At 47.0% G+C, this 12,427-nt stretch overlaps 1 protein-coding gene across 1 annotated transcript in view; it reads right to left on the bottom strand.

Moving 5' to 3' along the window:
- Window positions 1-12,387, bottom strand: part of tshz3b (teashirt zinc finger homeobox 3b) — a 29,429-nt gene extending 17,042 nt beyond the window's left edge. The window contains exon 1 of the mRNA XM_019884482.1: window positions 12,176-12,387. Within this exon, the coding sequence (XP_019740041.1) occupies window positions 12,176-12,215 (40 nt within the window). The 5' untranslated portion in view covers window positions 12,216-12,387. The remainder of the gene's footprint in view (window positions 1-12,175) is intronic.
- Between the last annotated feature and the right edge of the window lie 40 nt (window positions 12,388-12,427).

The following is a 12,427-nucleotide window of genomic DNA, read 5'->3' as shown; positions in this document are numbered from 1 at the left end:
CACACACACACACACACACACACACACATACACACACACACAGTTTGATGAATGACATCTGTCAGTGCGCGTCAATGATGGATGATGGCGGGAAACGGAAAGTTTTGGGCCATAACGCGTCCGTCTCTCCTTGGTGCCAAAAGCCGAAAATCTGTCGACGCGGCAAAACGTGCCAACTCGTCTGCACTTCAACAATTTGAACTTTGAACTGCTAATACATCAAACGATGACGTCGACATTCTGACCGGCTTCACGTTGGCGAACATGTTCGATGCTAGCGTCCTCTTTAGGACCCCAGAAATAGAACACATTTCCTGTCTTGACACTCCCAAAAGCGTCTGACACACCCACAAAAGACACACAAAAAATCCCCCAAACAAACAAACAAGAAAAAAACCCTCGTCAAAAGCCCAAACGTGGACCTACACCCCCACAAAACGTGCCCTCACAGCCCCGTGTGGAACGACATTTCCGAAGGTGCCCATGGCTAATGAACGTATCTCTGCGGGGTGTGTGTGGGGGGTGGGGGTGCGTATCTGAGTAATGTTTTTGATCTTTGCGGCTGATAAGCGCATAGCTAATGAGCTTTCAAAGTCAGCAAAGACGGGAGTGGCCGCTCCCCGCAATTATTGACAGATGCCTTTTCCTCCTTTTCCTCCGCCGCGCCATAAATCCTGGCCCGCTAATGAGCTTGAGAAGTGCCACCCTGCCAGTCAGCTAATGAAACTGAGCGGGGGGATGGAGTGCAGGTGGGGGGGCATGTGTGTGTGTGTGTGTGTGTGTGTGTGTGTGTGTGTGTGTGTGTTTATGCGTGTATCCTCTGACACAAATTTTCCCTCTTGAACTGCTCACTGCAGATGTGCTAGCAACAGTGAGACCCGAGCTGAATGTCAGTGGCTTTTTTTACACGTCGTTCACCTTTCGCGCCTTGAAGTGCGAGATCTTTTCTCAAGATCGCGACAGACTTTTTACGACCTCGATTCAACTACCGCAACACTCTTTCCCATTAAACTTGAGGTAGAAACGCAGTCTGGAAAATGTACTTTTCACATGTTTTGGTCTTAAAACTTTCAGAGAGGTACGTTGAGCTCGGTTTAGCGAGGCTGTTTTGACATGTAGACTGTAGGAACCTTCCCCTGTCGCTAGCACCTTCTTTCAGAGGACGAGCATGCGTGTTTGGACCACTTGAAGCGCTTCCAGGAACCTTTGGTGCCAGAAGAAGCTTGGGAGAGTCGCCGGACCCTTTGCGGTGGGCTCAGCGGTTTTGAACTGCAAGCGCAGCGACTGCCGGTTCCAAGAAGGCCCTCACCTGCCAACAAATCACCACATCGAGCCCGACCAGAGCGCCGCTTCCTGGTTGCTTTCCGCACGACGACACGGACGAAGCAAGCATCTGAAAGTGATCACGACATGAAACAAGGGGGAGGGGTGCTGGTCGTGCGTGTGCGTGCGCGCTCGCGCGAAGAGGAAGCCGCTGTCAGCGTGAGATGGATGTCAGCGCAGGCGAACTCTGATTACGCCCGTTTCCGTGCCGCTCGTCGCGGGCGCGCGCACACACTCGCTCTCCACGACCACGACAATTAACGATGTAACCAATAAAATAAATAAAAAATGAGAGGCGCCTCATTCCCTCGCTGAAGTTCAGACTGAGCGCCTTATTGTGTTGCATATGAAGCGTTGTTGTTTCAGTTGAATGGTAAGGCTGAAAGTCGAGTCGGCACACTCGATGAAGGTTTGGCTTTGGCGCGTTTTTCATGAGTGTGAATATTTCGCACTTTTCAAAGATGAGATGTTGTGAGACGACGCTGACACGAAGTTGAGCCCCTTTGAAGATGCTTTTGTCCACATTTTCATGGGATTTCAGAATGCGAGGGACTTTTGGGTGGACGTTCCGATGCTACTTTCTTCAAATGTCTGACCTTTCAAGACGATTTCGGGCCACAGTCATTTTTGATGCCACGTTGTTCAAATGTAGGACTTTTTGGAGACATTTGGAATCCTTAGGTAGGATCATTTGGCAGCGCTCTAATCCAATTGAGTCCATTCCAGGGCCTTTTCAAGCACCGCTAACTTTGTAAGGGCCCTTTGAATTCCATTTGGAATCGTTTGAAGACTTTTTTAGTATGTTTCTTTAGTCACTGATAACAATGTAAGACTTTAAGGAGATTGGCGAGAGTTTTTCTGACTCGCTCTCGGAGATCTTGATCAAACGCAAGACTGTGAAGGAAATGTCACGATTTCAAAGCTTCTCCAGCGATGACTTCAGATGGCACCGTCGTGTGACTTGTGGACGCAGCGTCAGCACACTCATCTCGAATCAAATATCCGACCCTCTTTGAGAAGCGCGGCATCCTCTCGCCAAATCGTCTCGTGGGGGGAGGAGAAGCGATGTGGAGGGAGATGCGGGGCGCGGCGGTCTCCTGAGCCAATTTAAGGACTAAGTGTTGACGTGTCAGCTATTGACTGCCGGCTGTTGGCGGTGATGGCGATGGCGCCCGAGGCCAAAGAGGGAAACCAAATGACAGCATCAAGCGGCGGCAATAACGTGTAACGAAGGCACACCAAGGCACCTCTAATTGACAGCTGTCAACATAATGGGCGCCGCCGCGGAAGATTCCACGCGGAGGGGGGCGGGAAGCGTGCTTCGAAACGTCAGCCACTTATCCCGAAGGAAGCGCGAGAAGGCGGGAGTGGGCGGGGGCGGGGATACGAGACGTAGACCAGACAGCCGCTTTTCGAAAACAAACCTCCCGTCCTTCCTCGCCGCCTCGTCGGATGTTACGCTGGTGCCTTGAGGGTTTCCGCTGACCAACCGTCACTTGGTCCATTTTTTTTGTTTTCCTCTTCACAGCAGGAGCCGTCGCTCGTGCTCTTCACGTCTCTTCGAATCTCATGACGTTACTCGACCGTCGGTTTGCGCTCAAAGCTTTCCACCGAACGCGAACGGGCTGCAATGTGGTGCCCACGGACCGCATGAGTAAACCGCAGACCTGCTCTCAAAGCTTTGAAATCTCCCCGGTGATGGGAGATCATCTCCGTGTCATGATTCTGTTGTTGTTTCGATCAGATTTGGTTCAGTTTCATAGCACGCTGTCATGGTTCTGTCCCGCATCGGAGGGCTTCCCCTCCAGCGTTGCAATTGTTGCTCATCAGATGTCACTGGCTTTTTCCGTTAAAAAGAGGACTGCCACGCCCACCACTCACACAAGTCTAGTCTGCCGGTCCGCTAGTTACTACACTTAAAAGGACACAGTCAGAGACATTTGTTCAGAATTCCGAACCCCGGCCCAAGTGGCCCTGGACCTTTTCAAAGCACCTCTTCTTGTAAGCGGGGGGCCCAAGAAAAACAAATCCCAGGAACTAAACCTTGGGACTCCTCTGAAAATAACCCGCTCATTATTTTAGGGCCAGGAACCCAAGGCAAAATATCACATACTCTTCAAAGCTGCCGATGCAGACATAGATACTTAAAAAAAAAACCCCACAATAATCCAACATCAAGCAAGTCCACCTCGTTGTTCACCATTATCTGTCATGGTGTGAAATTTGATATTTCCAAAGTAGTTGTGGTGTCGGCGCCCTGGCTCAGTTTCAGTGGGTACTCGAGAGCGACGGTGCGAAAAAAAGCGGGATTGAAAATCCTTCGATCCAATCCGTTCAGTGCTTACAGACCTGAGCCCGAAGTTTCTCGGACCTCCAAAGCAGAGTATTTTCTTCAGCCTCAGCTGTAAAGTTATGGAAAAATTGCCCACTCGAAAGGTTCTAAGACCTCTTCAAACTCCTCCCCACCCCTTGGGAGGGTTGTCTTTAGGCCCAAAAAGAAAAAAAAAACCTCCCCAGGAACTCAATTCCTGAACACAGAAGGTTCCTTCCAATCAAATCAGCAATATCGACTCCACCCCATCGGTTCCTTGACATCTCCAAAGTACTGGTTACCAACCACCCCTCGAGCTTGGCCTGGAGGGGAAAAAAAAAAAAAAAATCCAGCGTGTGCAAGATAGTCAGCTTTTCAGTCGATGACAGTCCTACAAAGGTCCATTTAGTTGCTGCAAAAAGATTCCGAAGCCAAGAATCCGTTTCGATAGGTTGACCACGTCATCAGCAAATGACACAAGTGTGGCTTTTAACGACATCGCAGCTAATTGCAGGCGCAAGCAGCGCGGGCGCTAGTTAAAAAGAGAGAAAAAAAAAAGAAACAGAGGTGGTGCTTTTCAAGGCATTTTCACTCTGTTAATTAAGACAATAATTATCCCAAGCTGCTTTAAACAAGGTTAATTAGCTTCATTATGTTTACGTGTTTCATTAGCGGCGGCCGGGCGTGGACACGGGGCGCAAATTAAACATCACATTGGCGGCAAGGAGAAAGACGAGCGTTTCATGTACTTCTACAAGATGCTATTTAAAGACAAACAATGTGTGTGTGTGTGTGTGTGTGTGTGTGTGTGTGTGTGTGTGTGTGTGTGTGTGTGTGTGTGTGTGTGTGTGTGTTTTAAAACGGGCCACTGCATTTCCACTCTGATACGAGTTGCAATGCTAACGCGCATGCAGCGTGATTAATCTCTCGCTGCTGCGCTTTAGCACACAAGTGCGCGTCCACACACACACACACACACACACACACACACACACACATCCCAGAAATCAGCTGCTTTTCCAGCACCATCTATCTACGTTAGGACGGAACCAGATCTGTCTGGATGCTAATGCGGTAAAGCCTCGGCGATTGTGGCGTCGCGATTCATCTACTCGCAAAGGTTCGTGCGGAAGACTCCAAACAACAATGGCTGAAAAAAAAAAGGCAAGGAAACAAGCTTCGTTAGCGAGCGTGAGATTGCTACTCACGAGTCATTCTGCTCCGGAAGCGGGATTCGTCGTTACTTCCCGCGGACTCGAGTTGACGGCATCAACATGAGCCGTTGCTACGCGCGACTAAATCGAGTCACCACCGCCTGGACTTTGCAGGTGTCATGTTTCGGTCTGTTTTGGTGGAAGGCGGGACCGGAGGGCGTGTCGGCAAAACCCCGCACCTGTTTCTCATCACGCTCATCATCATCCGCCTTTAAAAGACGTCCACCGGTTGTCGGATTATTCCTGCCTCGCTCACGACTCTCGTACAGAGCGTCCGAATATTTTTGGACGTTCCTTGTTTTCACGTCGTCGTTCTTTTTGTCTGGTTCTTTGTTCCGCCTTTTGTCATCGGGCGTGTTCTCGGTTTCGTTCATTTTGGGTCATTGAATTTCTCTTGTCCTTTTGAGCCAAGCAATTCATGTTGTGTTTTTTTTTTTCCCCCTTGCAAGAGCTTTTCGTTGATTGCATTTTCTCCTGGTTCATTGTTCCCAGCGTCATTATTTGTACTTTGTCAGTCTCGCTTCGTACGTGAATACATTTTTGTCAATTGGTCTCGGTCTACGTTTTGTGGGATACATTTTGACTTCAGCAGGCCCTCTTAAAAGTGTTCGCTCAGCGAAGGCCTGATTATTGGATCTCTCAAATTTGATCGTCGTGTTGCGAGGTATGTTGCGAGTGATTTTTTTTTTCTTTCCTCCTTCCCCACGATCTCATCAGAAAACAGACATCAGACACCTCTAAAGGTGAGCCTTTGTTATGACCCTGTGGTGTGGTTTGTGATAAGAGCCATTTTTTGACTCCCAGATCGACTTGGGAGTAAAATCTCGGTGAGGGCCAACAATGGCAAACCCGTTCAAAATGTTCAATGGCAAATGTGCCAGGTTCCTCCAAATGTTCCTGGTGAAGTTCCGATCAGTTACGTTCGACACTGCAAACCCATATTGTGTCTTGTCGTCTTGAAATTCGAAACACATCAATCACCGGAGAAGCTAATCGTTAGCCTAGCCGTTTTGCGCGAGTGCTACTTGTACAGGGACATATTCGACCCACCGCGACAAGCGCGTGACTTGTCCGAGCCTAGCGCGTAGCCGCTGCTCAAAAAAAGGCGCGCAGGTTGCTCGGTTGTGCCGTATCGTGGCGACAAAGAGGCCCGGGGGGGAGATTTCCGCCAACCTTCAACCTGATTTTCCAGCCCATCTCCGCTTAAGCTGTGTGATGGTTGACTGCCGCCACGCTGATCAGACACGAGAGCGTTCGAATCTGCAATCAAGGACAATCACCTCGCCGTCCTGACCTAAATCCCGCACGCCGCAATCAATCTGTCGTCACTCCACGCATCCTGACCACTTTTTTTTTTTTTTTACAACTGGCAGCTGCAAGACAGGAAGACTTGGATGGATGCAGTTTTTGTCCCTACCAAAATGTTATACGTTTGTCTGATACAGACTTTTTTTTTTTAAAGGTTCTACATTGTACCTAAATGCAGTTCTTTGTCTTGTGTGCAGAAGGGAACAACTTTTCGCAACCATTCTCAGTGATGCTATTAGGAGCCAAAATAGCCAAAAGCTCGATATGGCACCAAATAAGAACCGGGGTATGGGTTAGAGTGGTGCTCTTTGGTACCAGGGCTGCTTACTGGGACCTGGGGTGCATTCAAGAATCTCTGAAGCACCTTTCTTTTTTTTTTTTTGAGCAAACTGGATGTAATTGTCACATAAGTCACATTTGGACAGTTTTTGTTGCCTTTATCCCTTCAAGTTACCAACATATCCATTTGAAACTATCATTTTGCTACATCAGGGCGCGAAATCTGTCCGTCTCGTCTCAATGTATTCAAAATAGGGCCACAGCTATCAATTTTTGAGACTCGTGTTTTCAAACGATCACACCATCGAATGTTTGAAAAGGCAGCGAATAATCTGGTGAGTGATATGGGCGCCAACAGTTGTAAAGTTGTTGATAGTGGTTAAAAATATCACATTTAATCAATTTGTCTTTAAATGTCGCGGATGAAGGCGGTCCAATGGTCGAATGGATGGCACGTAGGCATCACAGTGCAGAGGTGCAGGGTTCGATTCCTGTGTGGAGTTTGCATGTTCTCCCCGTGCCTGCGTGGATTTTCTCCGGGTACTCCGCTTTCCTCCCACATTCCAAAAACATGCACCATAAGTTAATTGTTTACTCTAAATTGTCCAGCGGTATGATTGTGAGCACGGATGGTGGTTGGTCTCCGGGTGCCCTGCGATGGGTTGGCCACCGGTTCGGGGTGTCCCCCGCCGACTGCGCAAAGACAGCTGGGATAGACTCCCGCATGCCCGCGACCGTCGTGAGGATAAGCGGATTAGGATGTGGATGCAGGGATGTTGAGGGCGGTTGTTATTTGGCTAAGCATGAGCCGGCCTATGTGCGGACTCCCGGGACAGCAGTTGTGACCGTAGCAGCTCGTCTGTGAGTGTGCTCGAGCGCAGAAGTCATTTTGGAGACTCTTCCAAAATTTCCACCTACACTTCAACATTCTTGTATGTCGGAGCAACGTGACATGAATTGCTTTCAAAAGGCATATTTACGACACATTTCTGGCCTCCTTTATTCTTCCAAATTTCTTCGTGATCTACAAATGTTCATTGTCCAGAGACTCGTCAACCATCCATCTGTCTGTCGTGTCCATTAGCCCTAAAACGCTGCCGTCAAACAAGGCCCTGGCCTCAATGTGTGTGTGCGTGCGTGCGTGCATGCATGGAGGAGTGTGTGCGCGCCGGATTGACCATTAGGGCCATTGATGAATGTGGCTGTCAGAGGGCAGACAATTAAATCAAATATGAAACAAAGTCTCTCCGACAGAGCAAGTCAGTGTTCCGCCTCACGATTAGCCTAGTACTCAATACTATACCACTCTCACTTTTTGCGGGTGTGTGTGTGTGTGTGTGTGTGTGTGTGTGTGTGTGTGTGTGTGTGTGTGTGTGTGTGCGCCCGCGTGAAGTGTTGCATGCTTGTTTATGTGCGGTGTAAAGTCAGTACAGCATGCCGTGTGTACATGCATCACTGCACATATGTAATTACATGTGTTATTGTGTGTGTGGGGGGGGCGGGGTTTGGAGACTACAGTTGAAATGCAAGCTAAAAAAAAAATACATGAGAAAATATTGGAAGTACATGTGCCAAGATGGATGGGAGTGGGTGAGGAAGGGGGCGAATGGGCCTCCAGTGAAATATTGCGATTCATGCATTAATTATTTTTAATTAACTGGAATGCATGGAAGCCAGCAAAAAATGATTGACATCATATTAAATTTAAAAAATACAGATTCTTAAGACAAAAGCCAATAAGCACAGTGTGGCAATGTTAAAAAAAAAAAAAAAAAAGAAAAATAGAAAGTGATGACTTGTTGGGGGTGGGGGGAATCAAAGTGTATTGCGATATGTGTGTGCGCGTGTGTGTGTGTGTGTGTGTGTGTGTGTGTGTGTGTGTGTGTGTGTGTGTGCGTTGAAAAAATTGGAAAAACTACAATAGGAAAAACTAGAATAGGAAAATACATTTAAAAAGAGCGACTAGTTTCGTCTCAACAAAATAAATTGTGTCGTGATACATGTGTGTATGGATGCACGCGTGTGTGTGTATGTGTGTGTGTGTGTGTGTGTGTGTGTGTGTGTGTGTGTGTGTGTGTGTGTGACAGCGATGATGTCATCACACTGGAACGTTTGGGAAAATTGCACCTATAATTACAAAACTTCAAAGAGGCTAACGGGGAGGGTAAAAAAAAGTTAAAATAAATAAGGGAGGAAAAAAAGATTGTAAGGAGTGAGGTCTGCTATAAAGATGTTTATGAGCGACAGTGTCGACGATGATGTCATCGCCCTGGAACTTCGCACTTTGAAAAAAAGCAAATAAAACAGAAGACGGAGGTGGGCAGACCTTGATTCTGAATGCAAACAAGCTCATCAAGAATGCGAGAGCAGTAAAAAAAAAAATGCTAAGCAGCAACATCCAGATCCTAACATGGAAGACAAAAACAGATACTAGCAATAAACAAAGAGTACAAGTGTAAAAAATACACGCTAGCAAGCCAGTCCTAAATCCTACCACACACACACACACACACACACACACCAAAGAAACGCTAGCATGCAAGCCTCACATGAAAATGTGATCGAAGGAGCTACTTGTGATGAAAACGATCTGGGGAAAATAACACCTAAATGACATTAAAACACATAAAAGATGGTCACACTTCTGCTTAAGAGTGAGGGAATATCACGAGAGGAAAAGAAATGCAAATGGATCCTCTGCTAGCTAGTGGGAAAATTGTCCCCAAAATTGAAAAGAAAAAAAAACCTACAGATAGGGTGGCATCGATACTAGCATGCTAACAAGCAACATAACAACACAAAAGTGATAAATAGATGAATGAGATCCAGTGAAGTAAAGGAGATGCTAGCGGAGGAACTCATCTGGGAAAATTGTTCATACAAACTAAAAACTTTTAACAATGGAGACTTTGATGCGAACCAGCAAGATTCCGATTCAAGCGTGAACAAGAGAAGGTTGCAAAGGCGGTCCGGATCTTACAAGAGAAAGAAAAAAAACAAAGATTCTTGCAATGGAAATCAAAGTGTGCATAAAACGAAAGAAAACTTCAAAGATGCAAACTAGTGAGAAAAGAGTAGCAGTAAGAAAAACAGAAGCGAGAAAGCGTGAGTGAAGAATAACATAAAAAAAGACATGCTAGCGAACGAGATTTGAATCCTATGCGACATTTACGTTTGTCAACTGGAATCCAACCGTTTACTGCCTCCGATGTATAAGTGACTCCGGTTTCCTCCCACATTCCAAAAACGTGCACGGTGGATGGCAAAGGTCGAAAATTGTCCCGAGGTGTTTGAGTGTGAGTGCGGATGGTCGCTCGCCTTTGTGTGCCCTGCGATTGGCTGGCGAGGGTATACCGCTCGCGACCCTCGTGAGGATACGCGGATGAATGCGTGAAAAGGAGCCAACTAACGCTGGCGTTTCCTGGCGATTATTAAGTATCAACTTAACGGAACCTACTCCATCCGGAGTCAACACCTTGGCTTCAGTGTTGTGTGAAGCTTTACGATAATTAGTAGTAGTGAAGGTCTCTCTGATGTCAGCTTCAGGGGAGAAGCCCTTAACCCACCCCCCTTTTTTTAGCAGTGTGTGTGCGTGTGTGTGTGTGTGTTGTGTGTGTGTGTGTTTACACACACACATACACACACGCACACACACACACATATATATATATGTGTGTGTATACACACACACACACACATTTAGAATAATATTGTGTAGTTAGATATGCGGAAAGCAATAATTTATACGGTCTGGCTCTAATTTAGCCGAAAGTTGTCAAGATGCGACCCGAACAACTAAAAGGCACCCATAGGAAGCCACATGTAGTGCTGATGAACCCACTCGGATCATGTTTTAATCCGACCAAACATCAGGACTATTTGACAACATTTTCACTTTTGTGGGGATTTGTGAAAAAAAGTGCCTCACTTTCACTTGACGATGAACATAAACAGGCAAAAAGTGACCGCATTTTTGTTCATTGTCTTTTTTTACATCTCCAGGCGACAGTGTTCACATACGACAGGCAATTCCTCAGTACATTTTTGCACAGAATCAACCGAAAATGACCCGATGGGCAGTAATGAAACAAACAAACAAAAAAAAAAGCCACCGCTTCTCAACATTTTAGGGGGAAAAAAAAAATCGTCTTTCCACTCGCTGATAGGAACACTCGCAAACTGAAGACGACTTCACTCTCTTTTTAACGGAGTCCAAAGCTGCGCCAAAGACACCAAAACGAGACCTGAATGCAGCCGCTCTGAACACCGATGAATTGATTTTGATCTTTTCAGGGTAGAGGGGGGGTTCTTTTTTTTTTCTACATATCTGCAGACAACAACGTTCACAAGCCATCACAACAGATTGTGAAGGTGATATGTGGCTTTCATTGAGGTCAAAGTAGTCCGAGAGTGACACTGGGAAGCATTCATCTCCCATTAGGCCAATCTGGTTCTGAGTACGGCGTCGAGCTGAAGCGGAGAGGCGGACCAGACCCTGGCCTGGACCCGTCGCTGTTCAATCACAGGGCAGTTACGGAGACAGACCGTTTACATTCACGGCGAGTGGGAACTGAAGTCATGCTGCCCGCACCCGTGCAAGGTGAAACCAGGAGACAATGGCTCCCCAAAAACTGACAACCCATTTTTTTTTTTGTCATCAGCTTGGGACATTCTTATGCCTGCGGACAAGAAATATTTGCCAAATGGACTCTTTGACTGTACGGCGTTGTTGAAAGCTGATGCGTCGAAAACGTAACCGCATTTTGTGCCAAGGAAGCCACGTTGGTCCGCTTTGAATCATTCACAGCGATGGCAGCGAAAAGGACTATTTTGAGCGCGAGATGTTGATGCTTTTGTTTCATTGGATAGTTGTGCCAAAGTGACACGATGAACACAAACGTTCCACCGACATGACCGCATTGGGCGTCGATGAACCCACTTGGATCAGTTTACATCTGCAACGGGTGGCTTTAATTTAGTCCAACGTTGTCAGAAAATGACAAAAATGAGCCGAAAATCACGAGCGCGTTCAATGATGATTTGGACAATTTGGGGGTCCCTTCTCGGCCCTTCAATGACACTCGTGTACAAATCGAGAATTTGTGGAGAAGCCCAATACATCCAGGCTCAAACAAGACGATCCATTTGGAATCCGAGGCTTCCATCGAGTGCAAAGTTGTCAGAGACACGGCGAACAGAAAAGCTTACTGTCGCGTGGAATTCAAAGTTGACCTCCAAACACTGAACCGTATTTAGCTCCATTGAAACCATTTCGATCCGCTTGAAATCATTTCACAGCGACATAGATGATGGACCGATATTGATCTTTTTTTTTTTTTTTCAAAATCACCTGCAGACATTTGAAAGTTGCCAGAAAGTCACTATGGACACAAATGCTGTCAACACCACCACAAAAAGGGTAAATCAGTCCAGTTTTCCTCTTTTGCAAAAAAAAAAACAAACAAAAAACAAAAAACCACGAAACTCGAAATGACACATCGTTCTGGTGGTCAAATGAATCAGGTATGAGTACGTTTCCCTACAATATCCCTGAGAAGTAAGTAAATGTTAGTTGGACATCGTTCTGGTGGTCAAATGAATCAGGTATGAGTATGTTTCCCTACAATATCCCTTAAAAGTAAGTAAATGTTAGCTGGAGGAGGTGACGCACACACGCACGCACACGCACACACACACGCACACGCGCACGCGAACCAGAAGCAAAAGAGCGGGCGCGTACCTGCGGCGCGCCGCGGCGCTTGCTGCTTCCTCCGCGGCATGTCGGCGAGTCTGGCCCCGGGGAAGGCGCTTCCTCTGCGGCCCCGCTGAAGCGAGGCTTCCCGCCGGCTTACACTTTCCACCCTTCGTCGGCGCTCGCTCGCTTAGGGCTCCCGCATCGATGGAGCGTGTGCGGGCTCGACAAATTATTACAAAAAAAAAAAAAAAAAAAAAAACAAAAAAAAAAGGTTGGGGGGAACCGGGGGGTGAAGGG

This window comes from Hippocampus comes, unplaced genomic scaffold (genome assembly GCF_001891065.2).
Source record: "Hippocampus comes isolate QL1 unplaced genomic scaffold, H_comes_QL1_v1.1 scaffold21, whole genome shotgun sequence".
Classification (NCBI taxonomy): domain Eukaryota; kingdom Metazoa; phylum Chordata; class Actinopteri; order Syngnathiformes; family Syngnathidae; genus Hippocampus; species Hippocampus comes.
The sequence above is the reverse complement of the archived record's forward strand: the minus strand, read 5'-3'. Positions and strand labels throughout refer to the sequence as shown.